Below are 22881 nucleotides of genomic sequence, written 5' to 3'. Positions count from 1 at the left end.
GACTCATTTAACAAAAACTCTTTATTGCAAAATGAAGTTTGTTGATAAAACGTGACCACTTCTACTTTATGATTTAATATACTTTGCATACAAAGAGTTGTGACATGTGAAAAAAACAAACTACAATACATACATATATTTTAATATGTACAAAGAAGTATATAATAAATAGCAGTAGTACAGATATGACATTTCAACAAATGAATTACTTCAACTTCTCCTTTTTGTTTCTTCCTTCAGTGACTTCAAAGCAGAATGAACATAAACAACAAGGGCACCAAAGCCTGGGTCCATCTGCACAAACTCTCAAGTGTTTGCATGTTAGTCTTGGATTTTGGATGCAAAAGTTTAAGAAGGTAAAAAATGAAGGGACAGCACAGACGTCTGCTGCACGGCTCCAGAGTCAGAGCTTGAACCCTGGCTTAGTTACTATCTGTGTGGAGTCTGCATGTTCTCCCACTGGCTTCTCTGATTTTCCTCCTACATAGCAAAGAAGTTTGTGTATATTGGCAACTTTAAACTGAATGAGTGTGAGTGGGCCTTATAATGGATTGGTGCCCCCTCCACCTTCCTACCAGGACACATTTTAAAAGGCCCATGCAATCCATAACTGGATAAGTATGTAAAACAAAAACAAACAGATGAACAAATGAAACTTTAGCATCTTGTCTGCAATGGATGAGGGTCTGAGAAAGTGTAGTGTGCACTATGGCTGTCTCTATTTACTGGTCATCTTTCTTAAAAGGATGGAACGATTTTATAATATTACAGCAAAATCAATACTAGATGAAACACTAAAATCTTTGCCTGAAAAAATTAGGCGTTTTCTACTTTAGAGAATGGCGCAAAGCATTTTGGGGCTGCTTAGCCTTTCTGCTCCTCCTTTGTCACTCCTGGATATTAACAAGTGTTCTGGCTGCATCTGTCTCCTGGTTATGTTTTCCTGTAGCTTTTGGACAACTTACATCAATACGCTTCTTGTGCCCCACTAAACTCGGTTCTGTATTGTGGATACCATTGCACATTCTTGCTAAAAACTCAAATGCTTTGTATATTTTAGCAACAATTGCTTAGAAGAGTGACAGAAATCGGGTATTAGTGTTTGCTAAAAAAGTTTTTTAAGAAGGATCACCAGATGAATCAAATACTGTATTGGTGAACAATGATAACAGAGATCAAAAAGCAAAGCTCTTGGGGCAATTCAAAACTCGAGTACAAGTGATATTCAAATCCGGAATTCAAACACTAATTATACTTCCATGTAAGTGGAAATTTAGTGATGGGGTCAAAAATTTGCTATTGAGTTAAGTTCACATTCTGATTCTACCAAATTCAAACTGTCAAGATTACCACGACGTCTGTATGTGTGACTGCGGAAATGTTCACATCATTAAGTCACAATTTTCATCAGAAAATGATGACATTTTTTGTACTGTGTAGAAATCCTGGAAGACTTCATCCTAGCAAAGGTGCAAACTTTTCAAAAGAGTAGTTTCTAACATATCAGCCTTGAATGCTGAGGTTGATATACATTTAAAACTTGCAAAAAAATGGCCTATCTATTTATGAATAAAATCACCTATCTGTGTTTGTCTTGTCATGGGCTCCAGGTCTGCTTACTTTATGTATGCCCAATGGTAACTACCATTGAAATGGCCTGATTTAACTGGGATTTCTACAGTCTACTCTGTTTAGCCGTAGCATCTACTGAGTTGTAAAAATTTTTGCACAGGTAGTTTTGGAGATAAATGATTTATTTAAATATACACACACAGAGGAAGACACAAGTATACACACACACAAAGAAGAAATTTATAAGCGAAGATAACTGACGGCTGTTTTTTTGCTCTACCAGATCACATGTTAGATGATGACGATGACGACAAAGAAACAAACTCACAAACACACACACACACACACTCGCACTCTACAGCAGATCTGTAAATGTCGACGTGCTCAGAGGTGATTAGCCAGCCCATACTGATCTGTTTGTCTATGCAGCTTGTTTACTTCATTTGACCTAATGCATTTAGTTTCAAAGTAAATAGTATTTAAGTTGTCCATTTCATTCTATTTCTGGTTCATTTTACTCTACATTTATTTGTGTATATAATACATTTTATGTAAGTTAGTGTACTTGATTCTATATAATTGTACAGTATAATCGATTGGATCATATTGTATAAATCTTCTATGGAAGTGCTGTATGGACCGTACTACGCCGATTTTTGTATTTTTCCCCTACAAACGACAGTAAATCTTTAGTCCTCAATTTACTTTAAACAAAGTGTGTACTTTGTGTATTTTATATAGAATGACTGCCATGATAACACAGATAAGTGGTTGACTTCCAGTCATGTAGTTATGAGGAATAAAATGTATTGAACCCCTTGAAAGTTTCATCATTTTATTTTTTTACAACATTGAATCACAGTAGATTAAATCTGGATTTTTTGCTTGTTTTGCAAAGATGAATGGGAGAAATCTGCAGCGTCCACACAGAAAACCTTTCCACACACACTTGATGCTGTCATGGCCGCCAAAGTTGCATCTACTAAAGGGGGTATATACACATATAATAATAATAATAATAATTCATTACATTTATATAGCACTTTTCTCAGTACTCAAAGCGCTATCCACACAGGGAGGAACCGGGAAGCGAACCCACAATCTTCCACAGTCTCCTTACTGCAAAGCAGCAGCACTACCACTGCACCACCTGTGAGGACCACTTTACAGAGATCGGTTTTTCACTTTCACATTAAAGTCTTTTTCTGTTGATCAGAGTCAAAAAACACAAATTAAATCCACTGTTGTACAACAATAAAATGGCAAAATTTCCAAGGGGTGAATACTTCGCATCAGCACTGTATGGAAGAACCTAAAAAAATTTCCTTCTTCGTTTATATGGATATCTGCAGTAAACTTATTTACTTTTTATTGGATTGTAACATTCTGCATATACTGTATGTGCTGTATATACTGTGTGTGTAACTTTGGTCTCTCTGTCCAGATACACCTTTTTGCCCACATCTTCTTCCACCATCCAGCATCATGACGTTGGTTCCTGCCCTTTGTTCCTTGACAGGCGAGTAGACAACAGCATTGTGAATGTGACCCTGTACAGTGAATGCAGGATCAGAATTGAGATGTGTATTATATAAGAAATAATGGGATACCTGTACAGTATAACTATACATATATACTATGTTAGCAATTAAGAACATTTAAAATCAACAGTTGCAAACTTTGAATTAAAACCACAGAAATTTTTGCCCTCAATCCAGATTTTCAAGCCTTCATCACCCATTATTGAAGCTATTTTCAGCTAAACTTCAATTTTCCCCACAGCTTGAAAGCCCCACATGTTGTGGCTGCTCCGTTTTGCACATGCTGTTTGCCCTGTATTTTAATTCTGATAACACTTTATTTCTTACAAGCAGTCACAGAGGGAAGGCACGTTATGTTGTCAAATTAGAATGGGTGTTTGCAGCTTCATATCATCACAATCGCACATGGGGGCTAAACAGCTTTGGCAGTTTGCAAATCTGCTTGCACTTTGTTCTGATTTCTTCTTTCCCCTCAAGTGATGCATTGATGTGATGGCACACATGTTTCGAGGGTATGCAGATTTGATGTGTTGTGTTTTTTTAGAACACCAAGAGAATTAAAATTAATTTTAGCATTAGGCAGTTACAAATCAAGAAGGATATTATTCCGTGTTCAAACAGATCTGCATAGTGAAGCATAATGAAGCTGGGTCATCTAAAATGGTCACAGCAGTGGCTGTACTTTTATTTCATTTCTATTAATCTTAATTAAAAATAGGTTTTGTGATCTGTGTTCACCAGGGGGCTGAGGGCACCATTCAACATACTACAGTATATAGAGTAAAGGCTAGTGTTGTCCCAGTACATAAAAAGGTGAGCAGGCAAATTCTACTAACTATAAGCCATTCAGCTGGTTGTCTCTCTTAAGTAAGTTACTACAGAAATGCTTGAGCAGGACATGTCAGGAGCAGGTGTATTAGCAAGTTGTCAACACCGTTTTTTCGATGGGTAAATCATACTTCAACTAACCTGCTACAAGCAACAAAAGGAAGCAACAAAGGCACCTGCTCAGACAGGAGCTTACAATATTATTATCTTCAGTTTCAAAAATCCTTTGATACTGTACCAAATAACAGAGAAGTGATCAAATGTAAATTCAAGTGGCACGAAGTAAATGGGTGCAGGAAATAAAGGGAGGAACATTTTGCTCCCATTTTGAAAGTGGCATCCATGAAGGATCGGTGCTGGGGGCTCTTCCCTTTCTAATTTAAATATAAACTAGCCATGGTAACCGTCCAAGACAGGTAATGGAATAAATGTAAAAATATGTGAAATCTCTTTCCCCATGTGTACCTTCCGCACCTTTCTTTAGTATCCTCATGTGTCTGAATCTCCCTTGACCAGTACTCTGTCTCTCGAGTACATTCCCATAAAACCTCTTTCTCAGACTCTTTGAAGACGACTCTCAGCACACTTCCTACCACCGTACTCCTCCTTGTGTGTCTCACACTCATACTTTCCTTTTTGATCAAACCAATAAAGTCAAACTGACCAATCACACCTAAGCCAAACTGACCAATCAGAATGCTCTGAGGGACAGGACACACACCCACGCACACACACACACACACACAGACCTTAGCTGTTTATTATATAGTAGATGATCTTAATGAAAATATAACAAACACGACACTAAACTAGGAGATACCCTAGAGCCATTAGAATCATTACAGATGCATCTGGACAGAATTCGGACAGGTAAGTGGCAGGTGAAATTTGATGTAAATAAATGTTAATTATTACAATTAGGAGGTAAAAGTGTTAGATCTGAATATGAAATGATGATTTGAAGCTTCAAACTACACTTTATGAGAATGAATTCTATAGCTTTATATGTTGTGAGCAAACCTGTAATCTGGAATATTAGCTGTAGTTTTGGCTTCTGTGTTACAAAAAAGAGGGAGCAGCACAACAGAAAGTCTAGAGTGCTATGATGGACATTTTTCACTAATGTTCTGCATATTGTTTGCATAGAGTACCTCTTTAATAATCCATTTCTGACATTTAGCTTTTTCATGCTAGTCTCACAAGTTATTATTTTTTATATTGGTATTTCCAGATGCAGATTTGTTTAATTACCAGCATGACCATTTTCTACAATTTAGCATTGTGGCTTCCAATGTGACCTTTACCCTCAGTGTACAATACCTGATGTCACCAGAGTGTGTGACATCCCAAGAGTCACCATACAAAGGTCGACATGCATCCTTTATCTGAGATCTTGACAGTGAAGGTATTCTGTACCTTAACGTTTTAGTGTATTTATGGTATAAAAACATGTAGGTTTTGTTAAAGCTTCTTGGTTTTCTGCTCAATGTTTAGAGTTTGACAAAAGAATGTTTTGATTTCCCTGTCATGCACTTGGCACATTTTCTGTCTACAGTTTAAAAGACCCTCTGTCTCTCTCTGCGGGCAGAACATAGAGAAGGTCATTTCCAGGACTACAAGGTATGAGCTATAAGCAAAGATTGTTTTTCAGGTCTAGCAAATGGGAGTTAAATGGAAACATAACTGAAGATTTTAAACTTTTTGAAGAAATTAGTTCAGTAGATTCTGCAAGTAAATTTAAAACAAATTCATCAAAGAAAACACAGTGCCATAGATGAAGCTAAGGTTAAATGTACATTTTGGATAAATGTTAGAAAGATTTTCTTCACACAGGGAGCCATAGATTTGTGAAATATATTACCAAGTAAGGTGGTAGATGGTAGAACTTTGGGGACCACAAATGGAATGAAGTGTGAAGTTAGGTGAATAAGGATTGATGAGCTACAATATGTTGGGCTGAATGTTCTGTTCTCATCAGAATTGTTCTCGTGTTCTCAGTGTCCATTCTTGGATGGTGGTGTAAGATCTAAAAACTGATGTTCCAAGCAGCTCACAGGGAATCATTGTGACCCAAATCAGAAACACAAATCGAATGAAGGCTCATTCATACCTCTGTAAAGGCTAAAGTGTTTTGTGTGTCCATTCATTCATTTTCAGAATTGGCTTGTGCTGTTCTCCCAGTTAGGAGCTATGTGGTGTGAGGGTGAAATAAACAGAGGGTGCACACAAGCACTCACATCAGAGAAATTTGACTGTACAAGGTAACCAGTGTGCTCCTCCATCTTGAAAGAGACGTGGAACTTCATATACAAAACACCTACAAACTCCACACTGAATTCACTTCAGCCAAGATCTGCATCTTCATTTTTAAATATACCTGAAAAAATGTTATCCTGAGATGAAATATGCTTTCTGTCACTATATTAAAATGTCCTTATTAGAACACCCCTGAATTTCTGTATCTTTGAAAAGCTCTACCACAGTATAAATATCAAAGTCTCTTCTTGTATTATTTAAAGTTTCCAGTAGATAATCCAATACAGTTTATTAAAGTGAATGAATTCCACTGAATAATGAGCAGCAATTGCAATAGTACTTCATTTCTTTAAAATATAAATTATGCCAAAGGGTTGTGAATGGTCTGCTTAAGAAGGAGCCATCCTCATTATGAATAAAAGTTCCTTATTACAAACAAAAAAAGTAAACTTTGGCCTTTCCCCCAAGCTATATTGGTTTTTTGGTTTATCTAAGTATGCGGTTACTCACCCTGCACATCTAAAGCCCTAATTTTAATTAAAAAAGGCAAACATATCTGTAATTGAATTTTAATCTACAGTGATGTACGTGGCATCAATCAATGAGCACATCTTCCTTCTAAATGAAAATTGCATGAACAGCTTGAAAGACCAGATAATCTCTTATCCATGCTGTGTATGCGGCTTTGGGACAGGTAGAAACATAAGAGTGCTCAGAGTGTTCCTCTGCGATTTTGAAACGCCTTATAAATACAGTGAGTAAAAAAAGCCCCCTCCAAAGGGCAAGTTCCACTTTACATGGTTTCAGCAGTTTTTTTGGAAGGCCTTGACATCTTGTGATCACCACCTTCAAAACCATGTGTAACAAGCAATGGTGACATCAACTGGAATTACAGAATTCCACCTACCTTGGTTATTTCTGCCAAGCAGTACTTGGCTCACTTAATATAGAAAATGACTTGAAGCTTCTCATATAGAAATTTTCAAATCCCACTTTTGGAACAATGAATCTCCATCTATAACCTCAGTTAAACTAGGACATGAAAGACTGTCCATTTCTTGATTCTCTGGATTTGGTATAGATATTATATCCAACTGAGGTCTTTCCATGTCCACAGACTTTCTTTCTGAATTAGGCAAATATGACTGAAGTTTCTGTGAACCAATCGATTGATTTTGTGTCCTTTGGAAATAAGTTGTTCCTTGTTGTGTTTGCTCATTTGAAGTAAATGGTATCACTGATGAGGTAGATGGTTCTTTTTCAAAAGGAAAACTGGTAAGCATAAGGCAGCCATTTTTAACTTCTGTTTGAAGAACTAACTGCCTTGGACTAACCATGATAGACCGCCAGTTGCATCCGTTGTTCTGGGATGCATAGCATGGCAGAGAGATTTCAGTGGTACCACCAACTGTTTGCCACTGATTTTCTTTGTTTGCTGCCTCCAGCACAACTTCACCATAACTGTTACTACCTGAAGACCCTGTGCTTCCAGAGTTCATCAACAAGGGTTGTGTCTCCACTGTTTGAGAAAGGTAGGAGTTTGGACTCTCTGGCTCAGGTTGTTTGGGAAATGCTTTTGGTGACTGTTGGGGTGGTAGTCCAGAGAGTAACAACTTGAAGGGTGGCATTGAGAGATCCAGATTGACAATTGAAACCTGATTAATTTGCTTTGGTCCATCTGACTCAGGGGGCAGCCATACATATTTATCTTTTAGAGTCTGTGAAGAAAAGAAAGACAACATGAATATGAAGTTATGCTATCTTCTCAACATAGGGTCATAAAGTTGACTTACATGGAACAGAACTTGAACCTGAGAATAAAGACAAGCAATACCCCATCATATCTGAACGGCCATTTGAGTCATGTTGTGCAGATAGATTCAGATGAGTACCTGGGGTGGATCATAATGTAAATCTGGAAAGCAAGCTTTTGTTGTCCAGCAATCCTAAAGAATGTTCAGAAACTTTTAGATGGTCAAAAAAGAAGCAAATGAGGCAAAGAGTCTTATTAGTTGTTGCTTAGTAACACCACAGAATGGGCATGGCTATGAGTAAGCAAACTATACAGAGGGGAGCCTGAAGTGGAGACCCTAACATAATGAGATGTAATTCGTTTAATATCATGAAAAACCTTGCATTTCCCTTCTAATCTTCAGGAATTCTTACTTGTCACTTTGGAAACTAAATGGCACTCCTAGAAAGTTACCATATTTAACAGTCCAGGGGCCTCATGTATAACGCAGTGCGTAGAACTCACACTATAACATGGCGTAAGCACAAAAGCGGGAATGTGCGTACGCACAGAAAAATCCAGATGCAGGAATCTGTGCGCACGCATACTTTCACGTTCTTCTACTACATAAATCCCAATTTGCGTGAAAAGTAACGCACGTGCACACGCCTTCTGTCCCGCCCCAACTCCTCCCAGAATTATGCCTCTTTGAATATGCAAATCGATATAAATAGCCTTCTGTGAAAAGACAATGGGAAAAGCATGGGAGAAAATATAAGAATTTCAGCGAATACCAAGTGGAGGCAAAGGAAAAACGTACTATTTGTTGGTTTAAACAGTGGTATAATCAACAAAAGAAAGTTGATCGAGTGACAGAGTGTCGGAGAAACTCAAAAGCTCAAGTTCACAAAGTCGCACAGTGCCCGAAATAAAAAAGATGTTGTCACATATCAAAGTCGGCGTGAAAAGGCGACTCGCAGCGGACCGTCTGAGTGTCATATGAAAGCTTATTAGGGTACAGAGAAAAAAAATAGGCACACAGTGGGAAAAAAGCACGAAATGTCAACTTTAATCTCGAAGTTTCCACTTTAATCACATAGTTTATTTTGTCATTAAAGCAGAACATCATAAACTTCATCTTAAAATCGTTTATTTTATTAGTTTCTCAAATCCCATCGTAACTAAAGTAGGATGTTAAATGCTTTGTTCTGTGTTTGATCTTCTATGTGCTCTATGTGTGTGAATCACTACGTGCTTCCATTCTTTCTTTTTCTCCGACAGGACACAGAATCTATTACATTCGTGATATAACAGCTCTCTGAGTAATTAAAATACTGAGATGTATACATGATATCTTTTTCATGATGATAGGAATGAAAGTATGTTATTAAACATGGGAACACGGTGGCTCAGTGATTGTTCATATCTCACGCAAGAGGCTTGCTGCGCCATGCGCGACCTTCGATGAAATAATTTATTACAGAAGTACTGTCTGTTTCAAACGTACTAACTTCCAATTCCTGTCCTTACTTTTCTTTCTCCAAATACCCAATCGCCACACAATCAGCTATATAGACGTGAAGCCATCTGTAAGCTTAGAACGTCGATTCTTCAAAACTTTTAAGGAACATTGAAATATCTTCGTAGTACATGTTTAATTATTCTATCCGTCTATCCTTCCAGTGTCGCGTCAGCACCAGCAATAATACAGTGCAAGGCAGGAGCTATCCGTGAACTAGCTAGCGCTGCGGCACCGTAAGGTAAGGTTTAATTATTTTTATTTAATCTTACATGGCTGATACGTTTTTCAGCACTGCTGTCTCATGATTCTAATGTGTCTACAGGGAATTTCTTCTAGGTTGTCTGTTTTTTTCATCCCACAAGTCCAAAGACGTGCCTGTTAGGTTATTGGTAAATCCAATTTGTCCTTGTGTGAGTGCTGGTGTGTGCCTAGGTGGACCCAGCAATTAATTGAATTGAAATGAGGAGCAGGCAAATCTCATAAACAGGAAACCAGCAACACGACTGTCAAAACAAAAGACAGATTCCTAAATTTTAGTCAAAGGCATTGCATTAGAAACATTAACCAAGAATACTTTCAAAAAATAAACGTGCTAATCAGTTTGTTTTCATCCGCAAACTCAGGCGTTTTCATTAGGACCTTTATATACTGTATATAGACTGGTGATGCCACCATCTGCACATTTCCAGGTCAATATCCTAGCAACACTACAACAATCACTCCACAGAACAGCAAAAGCTGCCATTAACCAATTTGAAAAGTCAGGAAAGCAGCAAAAAAAGTCTCACTAAATTAAATTAATTTTTAGGGAAAAATGAAATCCTCTTGTTCCAAAGCCTAATATATAAGAGTCAAAAATCCACCAAAAACAATAAGAAAACAGAACAAAATGTAATAAAAGCCACATCATAACAAGTTTCTGCTGTGTACCCAGGCTGTGGTGAGTAGTGAACCATGAATTGGGTTAAGCAGGTTTGAGATTGTTATGTTTGATCCTATAAATGTGATTTGATGGAATTAATTTTTACTGTTGTTTTGTTCTTCATTTCCTTGTTGGATGCCATTCATTGAAGCCTACTGCTTAGTCAGCATGTGATGACACGATGGACATCTTATTTAAGATTGAGCTGCATCTTGGAAGCAAGGGAAAGATAATCTTGTAAAAAAAACAATCTTTGCCAGATTAATTTAAGAGAATTTCAAGTTTTGACCAATCATCTACCTTTATTTTATTGATTTTATTGTGCTTTTATTTTAACCTTTTAGTTACAATGCTTGTTGTTGTCTCTCCAGATAGAACAAATTATGTTTCCATCTGACTGTGTTTCTGCCATTTGCCCTACAAGAAGCTTCTGACAGTCATGACACACTTTATTGTGTCAATTGTTTCTTTTTGTATAGAAAGACAATAATGATGATTACAGCAGTCACTTTTTTACATAAATGGCCACATTGTACAGGTATCGAAGAATTTTATGTTTCACCACTCAAAAATGGGAGATCAACATACACACATTATTGATAGGAATTATTTTGTTACAGACAGTTGTGTATTTTGCCATGCTGTTTTGCACTCATTGTTAGGCCACATAGTCGTTGTTATGGGTGTGTCATCAGAGGTCACAACCTGAGTTCTGCAACACGATAGATATAAAAGGTCTTTCGGGGCAATCTTTCCCTATCACTTTCTAAAAATCTCCATGCTTCATTTGTTTGTGCATCAACCTTTTACTTGCGTCCTTCCTTTACTTTATCTCTTGCTCTTTGTTTTGGCCTTAATGCATGATTTTCCTTGATTTCCTGCTTTTGAACTGTTTTAATTTAACATACTTTTCCTGGTCACTCAAAATCCTGTCTGTGCTGCAGGCATAACAATTATCCTCAAAAAAGGGCATGTAGTGGTTTGATATCAAGTCTACCCTGACCCTCCTTTCTTCCTTTTTTTGGCTTCATTTAATTTAATTTTTCCATAATTATTAATGGGTCATTGCCCCTAGTTTACTCTTTTCTCAGGTGCGGTGGCTGTCATTAATGCAGTCACCTGAGGGGTCTTTGCCACACCTTTTCACATTTGCCTTCACCACCACTTCTCTCTCCCCCCTACTAGTTTCTTCTCGATTTGTACATTATGTTCTGTTTGGGTTTCCTGGTTTTCAGTTTTTGCCTTGTTTTCCTGGTAAATGATATAGTTGCTTCTTTGTCTTTGTACTTCATGTAATTGTAACTGGAAGTTTTTTTAAATAACTAAACTATCACGTTCCAGATTTCTGTCTTTGGCCATTCCTTCTGTCTTGAAGATTTTGCTTCAGAATTTTGTTCAGCCGTTGTTCATTAAGAGTTTTCTTTGTTTATTAATATTTTTTGCTTGTTGAAAACCGAAACTTTAATATGTTACTTGCCCCATGTTTACAAAGCTGAGCAAGAAAACTTTTTAATCTCATATTTTCATGCAGAATAGAAATATGAAAATTTATGATATATTAGAACCCAATGGTGACCAATGCTGTACAATGGTAAATAATGGAAAAATGTCCATGGAAAAAAACAAAATCTCATGTTACTCGTGTCGCCTAATCCACATGTCACTTATTCAGTTATATGTGCACAACATCCAAAGTATATTCATTTTTACTAAAATATTGTTAAACGCATACTTCTGGAAAAGTCAGCACACATCATAAACAAGAAAGGCATTCCTATAATGTTGCACTTCTGAAGTGAAGATCTGCTTTTCCCCCTTATTCATTGGTCAGGAGACCTGTCTTTAACTAAGAAACACGATATTATGGGAATTTGTTTCTTGTTTATGATGTGCATTCATTTTCCTATAAATATGTTTATAACAATGTTTTACTAAAAATGCATGTGTTTTGCAAGTCTTGAGCATACTATTGGATAACTCATATGTGGATTACACAACACGAGAAACATGAGCATTTCGTTTATTTTTTCCATGGACCTTTTTCACATCGTTTGCCATTGGACAAAATGAGTCCCCATTATGTTCATTTATAGCAAATTGTTTTCGCTCATTCTGTATGAAAACATGAGATTACGACAATCACTACAAACTACACTGGGTAAGTGACATATAAGAAAAGAAATCATTTTTGGGTGGAGTATTCCATTATATTCTTTAGCTAATTGTTAGTTTCTATTTTTTAAGATAATTATTGTTCTTATTGCTTTTTTAATTATGGTTATTTGTTAATTTAATTATCACCCAAAAAACACCTACAATTCAAACAAGTAATGGTGTTTGGTTTTTTGGGGAAGACCTTTATTGGTTTAGACTTTGCCCTTGGTGCTAAATCATAACAGCGCATGAGGGGCTATTCTGTTTGATATAGTTTGGAAAGTTAAGGCATTACTCAAAGAAAGTACTCTTTTTTATGAATCCATTATTAAAAGTGTTTGCATCTTCTGTATCTCTGCTGAGAGCAAGACAAAGGTAAGGGAAGTGGTGTGCACTGGTTCTAAAATTATTGAGTGCCTTCTCCTCAATAAGGGTTCACTTTATTCTTCCAGAGAGAAACATGTAATTTATTAAGACCTTTTAAGACCTGTCACACCCCATTCTTTCTGTGTTCACCCTTCTTTCTGGTAAATGGCTATCTCTAATTTATTAAAATTGTTTCCATTAACATAGTTCCAAAGGCAGACAGATAACATGTTGCTTTTGGGATCTTACAAAATGCATGAGGTCAAGAGCCTTTAATCAAAAGTGGACTCTTAGTCAAAAATCAAATTTGTAATCAAATTGAACTTAGTGTTTTTTTGTTTTGTTTTTCTTTTTATATTTCTCTAGTGTCATTGTGTTGATTATGTCAGCATATGCCACCACCTTTCAAAGCAGCAGCAGCAGCACACTGACATTACACTTCTCATAAGCCATCAGTTCTCATGGCTAGCAACAAACATGGTTGCCATCTGCAACATGGTGGCACCCATAAAAATAATAATAAAACTTCAAACTGGTGATAAGCCAAATGATTTGTGCAAAATGTAATTTGCAGTGAATCTCAGAGTTTTGATTCAGAAAAAAAGATACATTTGAATTTCACTTTCAGTGAAATTTGTGTCATTCACACAACAATGACATTTAGTTCCTGTCCTAAGCCATTTGATGCATTAATTCTGCATGCCATTTAGTATTTAAATGAAAATCTCTACTGATGAAAAAATATTAAAAATCACCAGAAGAGTACATATCCACAAGTAGGATTAAGTCATTTACAAGGTAACAATTAGGAGTTGGCAATGGCGACTTTCTTTGTAGTGAGTTTGTGATGTGATCAAGAGGCATAACTAGAATTGATTTTACCAGTGTGCTAGAGAATAAATGCATTAAAAAAGCTGCAGTAAAAGAACACAGGTAGCCACAGAAATCTGAACGAGGCTTTAGGAAGCAATATTCCTTGTTTTCACTTAAAAACATTTTTTTAAAAACATCAAAAAACCCATTTCAGAGTTTTGCATTTTGCAGTTGGGAAATCATGCGTGAAACAAATATGAGTGTCAGTTTTGCAAAACATTATGCAAATCAGCTCTTGCCTATTTCACTCATCCCTACTTATAACATTGAAGACAGCAGTAATAATTCCAAAAATTTCCACAAAATAAATATTCTCTAATGATATCCTAAAAATAACAACAGACAAAAAAACAATTAATCTAAATATTAAATAGAGTTAAACAAAATGTTCTTCAATGAGATCCAGACACTACTGCGATTAGGACTTGCAGGCTTCAAAGCAGCACATTCCCTATAAGCTGTGGGATCAATTACTTTAGCATCTTGATTTTAGACTCATCAGTACTCATCTTTTGAATATGTTTTCAATTTTTTTGTTAAATTGGTTGTTTGTGAGTGTTAGTTGTTGGCGAATCATGATTACGGGCATTCATTTGCTGTACAGTTCCACTGGCAATTTATTGTAGGAGCATGGCCAAAGCAAATTTTATGTAACTAATGTTTTTAAGCCAAAAGAGTAAAGAATTTCACACGACAGAGCTGATGAGTCTAGACGCAGCCTTTCTAGTCCACATCCCCTGATCTGTGCTTCTCCTTTTTCATTCACAACAGTCTACGATTGCCATTCACAATAAAATATTTCATACAAACCCACAAATCTACAGTAGGTTTGAAAATGCCCTTCTCACAAATGCATTAAATTTTTGCCAAGAATGAATAAACGCTGTCTGTCTTTTTATGGAACGGATTCATTAATTAGCTGTGTGCTTTTCATGTGCTGTACATGAGGGTAATGAGGTTGGAGATGCCCTTTTGTATTACCTTCTATAGGGAAGAATGAGGAATTTAAGAAGAGAAAACCAAAACAAGAACAGGCTGAAAAAGAACCAACTTGGCTCATGGCCCTAAATGGTATTGTGTCTTATCGACAAAAAGACAGTTGGAGGACCGGGTATATCTTAAGTACAGCACAAGTAGACATATTCCTGCCGAGAGTGCCAGCCTAGATGAACTGTCAGAGTGGTGGCTCTGAGGCTAGGGATCTGCACTGGCACTCGGAAGTTTTCCGGTTCGATTCCTGTAAATGCCAAAAAGGGACTCTGTTCTGTTGGGCCCTTGAGCAAGGCCCTTAATCTGTAATTGCTTTGAGTAGTGTGAAAAGCGCTACAGTATATAAATGCAAAGAATTATTATTATTAACATTTTTCTCTCTTATTTTGGACCATAGAGGCTAGAAGATTGAGTTGCTGCTTCGACTCTCTTCTTTGACTCTCTTTATGACACTTGGTAAGTCACTCAACCTTCCTGTTAACTAATTGGAAAAATATACACTGAAATAACTGTAATGTATCTTGATCTCATGCCACTAAGAGTACGTGTGTCAACTAGAAAACTACACATAATAAAACACTAAGGTCTGTGTGTGAGTGTCTAGTCCTGATTAGTCAGTTAGGTTTTGGTGGCACAATCAAAAGAGGAAGAGCGAGTCTTTGACACACAAGGAGAAGAAATGGCATAGGAGGCATACTGAGAGTCACCTTCAAAGACAGAAGGGGAGAAAGGTGCCTTAAAAATAACGACAGAGTCTGAGAAACAGGCTTCATGTGAACACACTCAAGAGAAGGAGCACTGGTCAAGAGTGGTTCAGACACATAAGGATACCAAGGAAAGGTTCTGAAGGTACATGTCGGGCAAGAGATGGCAAATATTTTTTAATTACTCTATTACCTGTCTTCAACAGGTAGCATGTCTAGGGTAACAATAAGTTTAACATTGAAAGTTTGTGCCATTCCCATAGTCCAGAGATACGTATCAGGCAACAATAGCCATCTGTCCATTTTTTTCTCTCTCTCTTTTTGTTAGTCAGGGATTTGGGGAGCAGCAGGCAGGAAACAGTCCTGGAAGGGCACCTTATGCCTAAATTACAAATGCATAATTTATAGCAATATGTTCTTCCCAATTTAAAAAAATCCCCTAAGTAAGAGTTTTTACAGCTAAGTGCAGAACTTACATTACATTACTTTGGCTTATTGTAAAATACTAAAGTAGATACTGCCTTTATAAAGCAGCACAGAACTGTAATATGGTGGGGTTATGAAGGTGATGTGCCACCAAGTCCAGCCAAGTGTCTGCAACTAACCTGCACCTAGCAGCAGCGTTCACGTGGAAATGTATTACAGTATCCTTAGGAACTCTGTCATTTCGCACACATATTTTTAAAATCAAACAGTTGAAATCCTTAGTTTTTCCTTAGAGTTTTTTGCCTCCATGATTTGCCAAAACAAAAGCTGGAAACTGAATATGAATAATTTCAGAAGGCTGCAATATGGCTTGGACCAACTGTTTACAAAACCGAAGCACTCCTCCAATGAACCACTCAGGATAATGAAAGTCAATTGCTGATTGATGATTTACACACTGTGCTCAGGTATTGCTAAATGACAGTATTTAAGAGCTTACATGGCGAGCCGTAGTAATGAATGCAGACAGACAATTTCCTAGGAGAACAAAGCTTCTAACACGCTTAGCTACAAGCCCAAATCGCTGCAATAATGAAACTCATCAAAAGCCCAGCCATAGAAATCTCTGTTTAATTTCCAACATTCAAGAAAGTGACAATGTGCAATCAAACTCCCCAACAGACACATGGCCGTTTGTTCAAAGGCATTTTAAAGGCTTTCTCCACTTCTCGTTTACATAATATGGCACCATGCCCTGTTTTACTTTTTTCAGCCACTCATTCCTCATACTCATTTTGTTCCCGTCAGAATTGTGGGGAGGTTGTTTTTGAAAATTCCACTCATATAAAGCATTGCTGATTTCTTCAAAAGTGGAACATAAATAATTAGTGCCAACAACACAGTCAGTTTTTCTATTCAATTCCGTTCAGTTCACTTTTGTATAGCACTCCTCACTGAGTGCAGGAGCAGAGCGCTGCGACAAGTTATCAGGTAAAATGCAATCAGACTTTACTAATTACACAATGAGTACATAAAGACATAAAGTACTTATTATGATCTCAATATCTCAATATATTATGATACAAATCTCTATTACAAATTTCTGTGCTTACTGGAGCGATTGTTTAGAACTGTTATATATCGTACAGTATCAAGTACCGGGTTTTGAAGTACGGAGAATCTGAATCTGAGGTCAATTTTTGTGCTTTTTGCTTCCTAACAAAGTTGAAATTTTGTTTATGTTTTACACAGTTGCCCTTTTGTTTTTCGCCACAGGCGCTGAACAATGTGCTGGCTGTTGCCATGGAAGCCCATCTTGGAATTCCCAGGGTGCACTCATTGGTGATGTCAAACAAGCGTTGGTATAAACTTTAATTCCATTAATTACAGGGTATCCGAGCTGGATAGCCACTTTACTTAGTGACTAACTAGAAACCTCTTCTTTTGAATGCCTGGTCTCGAATCTCCACTCATTTTTTTTAACACTGTATTGTGTTCAAAAGAACTATTAATGAACACTTGAAGTTACTTCAGTTTTTTTGGTGTTTTTTTGTCCAGTGCCTCCTGTCCGACCAATATGAGAAAACCCCCAAATGTGATATACTGTTCAACGTGTCTTGATGTTAAGTTATGCAAGATGTCGAGGTCTCTGGAGCTTTTGGCTCCCATTTGTGGCCCTCTAGACCTGAAAAACCATTCTTTGGACCATATTTTGTGCAAGTAATTACACCCTTATGATCAAGAATAAACTAATAGGTGTCTTTAACAGAAATGATAGGAAGAATTTGAAGTTGTACATGCCACATCAACAAAACCTAAGGGTTTACTCCCTAATGGAATATGGTGGGCCAAAGGTACTCCTTTTCACAAAGATTTTAAAAAATGGGGATCAGTGAAGAAGACATTTGAAGTGTCATTTTATGTTATTTCAGAATTGCTGATCGCAAATATGATATTTTTGATTGTTTGCTGGTGATCTTAGCATTCCTAAGAGCCACTCCCAATAGGATACATACAGTATGTCAAATTTCAAACATTAGCATGTAGGGTTTCATTTTAGACTATTTAAAGGTCAGTGATTATATCCAGGATGCTATTTTTATTTTTTTTCTATAATAATCAATAATATTTGGACATTAAACATTTAAATTGAAGCACACATTTTAATATTTCAGACATATGACACAACTATTCTTATTTATTATGTACTCCTCCCCCAAACTATGCGACTCTTCAATTCCACCCGGGGGGGTAAACGTTAACATTTAACATTATACAAAGTTATTGTCTGTTTTTCACCTGCATTATTATCATCCTTTAATTTAATATTATTTATTGTATCATTATGCTGCTGCTGGAGAATGTGAATTTCCCATTGGGATTAATAAAGTATCTATCTATCTATCTATCTATCTATCTATCTATCTATCTATCTATCTATCTATCTATCTATCTATCTATCTGTCTGTCTGTCTGTCTGTCTGTCTGTCTGTCTGTCTGTCTGTCTGTCTGTCTGTCTGTCTGTCTATCTATCTATCTATCTCATGAATTAAATCGTTACATTTCTCATGAACACTCCAATTTAGGGTGGTTTGAGGTAATTCAGACTTTTTTGATTGTATATTGGGCTCAGATGAAAGGTTCTTTCTGATTCCTGGTTCAGTTCTTGGCTCATATTATGGTTTTCACATCTTCTGGCCATTTTCTTATTTTGAGCTCTGTCTCTCTTAGACAGAACAGCAGTTTGAAACTGACTAACATAAATGGAGCCCAGCACTATTTGTCCATTAATTAATTGTTGAACTATGGCCAAGTGACACTGGTGGAGTCAACTCATCTCAGAAAAACTCAGAGGGGTCCACCACACTAACATGTCTGCATTCCATGTACAGTTCTGCAAAGAAGATGACTGCCACATTTTACAATCAAAACCCCGATTTCTCCAGCGTTTCATGTACCCATCAGTTATTTTCTGAATGTGCCCTTTATCTCTGTCTCAGGACACAGTGATGAACAAAACCATTTATTTTTATGCATCAATTATTGAACGAAGTAATAGGAATAAAGATCTTTTTGGGGTCACTTTAGAGTCTTTTTGCTACCAATGTGATGAAAACCTAGAAGTTGGCATTGTAAGGATTCTAAGGTTCTGAAATGTGTAGAAATCATTTCTGTGAGAATTCTGTATTTTTATTTACATTCCAGTTCATTGTCATGTGTACATAGTACAATGAAACTCTTACTTTCATGGCTCCCTCAGAACAGTTGACCAAAATACAATACAAACAAGTACACACACCCACAAAAATAAAATAATATTATAAGTATTGTTTATGGTGTATTATGTATTAGTATTTTGATTATGGGAATTATTTTGCATTTCTTTCTCATAGCCATGACTGTTTATGGCTGGTTGTTCATCGCATCATCAGGAGCAACAGATCATTGTGGTCTCAGTTTCTGATGCTATAGAACATGACAGTGTCCAGCTTATGCATCTAAAAACTTTAACAAGTCAGTGTAACATGTTTTCACTTCCTCGTTACGGGTTATTGAGTGTAGATTGATGGGCAAAAAAGGCAAATGTGTTCATTTAAAGTTAAATCTAGAACACAATAACATGTGCAAAAAGTGAAAGTGTCCGAATTGAAAACTTCCTGAATCCACTGTAACACTATCACACCTGCTTCAACTAATTCAGAGCCACAGGACACTGCAGCCTATTCTGAGAGTATTTCAAATCAGATTTGTGGCACGATTGCATATCCTGCTAATGCTCACAAAAGGACAATTTGCAATTACCAATCAGTCTAACCAGCACATCTTCAGAATGTGCAGAAAATTATGTGGAGTAAACTCCACACAGACACAGTTGTCTCAATAATGAAAAGGTGTTGAACTGAAAACTAGGACTCTGAATTCATGTAGTGGCAGTGTTATTACCCACTGTGCCACCACACTATACTCCTAAGCCTCACCAATGTAAGGAAAACACAGAAGACTATTGTTGTAAATGTTGCAGGTGTTTTTTGAGCCCCATCTCTAAGTAAGCCTCATCAAGACTGGGCATTGTGATCTATAAGGGTGCATTCAGACTCCATCTACACCCAAGATTTACCAATAGAGGGAAAATGTAGGTAATGGACTTGGGTGCTCTTAGAGCCTCATCCAAGCCTAGGACTCTCTCATTCATTTAATACTTAAATGCTGGCTTTTACAATGGTTTTGGATGCTCTCAGAGTCTCTGCTTAAGCCTGATCAGTATAATAGGCAGAATCTGAGTGATGTAATTGTTAAAATACCTTTAAAGTCTTTCTCAATAAAGTGGAGATGCAGAGGTTGATTATAGTAATGGCTGAGGCTGCTCTTACAGCCTTTTCTCTTCTCTTCTATGGTATGATGGATTTACAGATGTTGGCACCTGAAATTTTCTACCTAAACCTGATCAATAAAATTAAGGCCCATAACTTAAACATTCAAACATATGAGAATGATCAAAGAACCTTGTCCCTGACTTTAGTGAAGAGAAAAAGACTGGCAATATTTAGCATGATAAATGTTTTTGTAGGTTGTCTTATATAGATTGTCTTTATTAGTAAAATTGTTCATATTTTTTTTATATATTTAAGCCAGCCATATAAAACATTTGAATTTAAAGTAGAAATTGACTGGTCAGCTAGTCTGGGGGATATAGGTGGGCTGAGATGAAAGTACAATCTGGCTGGGGATGTAATTGGGACTGAGTTGTGTTGAAACAGGATTGAAATGAAGTAGGGAGTCACATAGCAATTTGATTTGCCATTGTTCCAGGAGATATATCAAGGAAACCAGAGGAACCTAAAGACGGGGTAACAAAGAAACGCACTGTCTTTCTCTCTCTCTCAACTGCCATATTCAGACAGGCCATGATGTCTGTTTAAGCCACTCCATCCAAGGGCAATGATTAACTACATTGAACCAGAGGCCAATCGTCATACCAAGACAGAAAGCCACCTGGTAGTCTAAGCAAGATGAACTGATTATTACCCATAATATTATTATTTGGCATCATGTACTTGAACTCTGTTTATATTTTGGGCATATTATCTATACATAAACAAATGTGTATAATGTTTCCCCTGCTTGTTCCGGTACTCTGTCTCATTGCCTGAGGTTATAAATGTAACATAGTAGGTTTATCACAGGGATCTAGGGAAATTCTGGTAAGATCTACATATGGGAATATAAAGGAAATAAGTGAGTCACTCTAGGACCCTACCACGGCAACAAACACTGATGAAGCCTCAAAATACATTGAAAAATCAGAAGATAGGCATTGCAAATGGGGAATGTGGAAAGCCACATCAAAAAGATGAAAATGCAGAAGATGAGTATTGCATTGACGAAGAGTTCCATCAGAAACCAGGCAGGTCAAAGCCTTGCAGATCTAGGAGGACAGTGAAGAACAATGAAACATAAAAAGAAAGGAAAAGCAGCCACTTACAGTTAATGTGACCATGCAAATGCTTCCCACTACTTACAGACTGACTTGGCTAATGTTAGACAAAAAATATGCAAATTAGATAGATAGATAGATAGATAGATAGATAGATAGATAGATAGATAGATAGATAGATAGATAGATAGATAGATAGATAGATAGATAGATAGATAGATAGATAGATAGATAGATAGATAGATAGATAGATAGATAGATAGAGTAAATAGTCCCCAAAATGGACAACAGAGATTAACATGATCTTTGACTGTAAAGCCGGCATGCAAGTAAAAGAGAGTTTGCTTCGAGGTCCCATTAAGCATTTTCTATTTATTAAAGGGAGCCACCAGAAGGAAGAATATAAGGTGACTTCAGGCCCATACAAATCAATGACAATAAGAGCTTTCTCTTTTATTCTGTATGCCTCCTTATGTGTTTTTATGTCATTCTTGGCAGCTGCTCAGTCTCTCTATTGTTACATTTTCCATTCAAACAGATAAAGTTTGTCTTGTTTCAGGTGTTACACATCTTTATGAAAGCCATTTTTTTCTGTTGTATATGTCAAGTACTTTAGTTCATTCACTCAGCACAAATTTACCACTGAATTACTTCAATTGAAACACTACAAATGTGGAAGAAATATAGTGTTAATAAAACCCATGCAGACCCCAAGGTTCATCTATGGAAATGTTAACTTAGTAGAAGAACTAAGAAATTGTAGAGACAACCCAGATTGGAAATTAACAGCAACAGGGTTAATGGAGTAACTGAATAAGGAAGGGGAGAAATCCAAAAGGGCAGATGATAGCAATGAGCCAACGTGGCAAATGTTAGTCAGCCACAAAGCATGCAGTATTCCTAGTAGTGGTAGGCAATCATTTTATAAGACTATTAGGCAAAAAAACATGTTAAGGGAATTGCGGAAGAAAAACAGAGCTCTAAGTAAAAAACAAGAGAATATGTTTAGGAAACGGGAAAAGACAAAGTCTTATTCATAAAACAGACTAGTCTGAATACTAGAAATTCACTAAGGGAAACAATCAGCAAATCCAAAATGCAAAATAAAAAAATGAGATCAAAACAGTAAAGCAAAAATTCCTAAATTATAGTCTGTGTTGTAAGTACTGTCCTTTAACTAAGGGATGAATAATAAAGTAAAAAGACCCAAAGCTCTGACACTGAGACATCTTTTATAGTGATGACATTGTGATTTGTGGTAAAACAACATGGCATCCCCCATGGAGAAACTGATATCAAGGCATGACAATGACAAAAGCAAGTAAATAATAACCAAAATATGACCCTACATATAAGTCTATGCTTATGACAAAACACAAAAATAAGATCATTGAGAAAGAACCCCACACACACACCAAAGAAGTGTCTGCAAATGTTTTTTTTTTCAATTTCAAAGCAAATTCTTATGAAGTATGGCTTAGAATTGGGAAGGTAAGTGGTCAGATTGTATTAGATTTGCAAGAAGGTAGCATTAAAAAAGACATAGCAGCATTTGAAGCTG

General features: G+C 36.7%; 1 protein-coding gene across 1 annotated transcript in view; it reads right to left on the bottom strand.

Moving 5' to 3' along the window:
- Window positions 1-3: 3 nt before the first annotated feature.
- LOC114665400 (interleukin-22 receptor subunit alpha-1-like) overlaps window positions 4-22881 on the bottom strand; it is a 94163-nt gene continuing 71285 nt past the window's right edge. The window contains exon 7 of the mRNA XM_028819944.2: window positions 4-7915. Coding sequence (XP_028675777.1) covers window positions 7166-7915 — 750 coding nt within the window. The 3' untranslated portion in view covers window positions 4-7165. The remainder of the gene's footprint in view (window positions 7916-22881) is intronic.

The sequence above is a fragment of the Erpetoichthys calabaricus genome, chromosome 14, assembly GCF_900747795.2.
Source record: "Erpetoichthys calabaricus chromosome 14, fErpCal1.3, whole genome shotgun sequence".
Lineage (NCBI taxonomy): Eukaryota > Metazoa > Chordata > Cladistia > Polypteriformes > Polypteridae > Erpetoichthys > Erpetoichthys calabaricus.
This window is presented reverse-complemented; position numbering and strand designations above follow the sequence as displayed.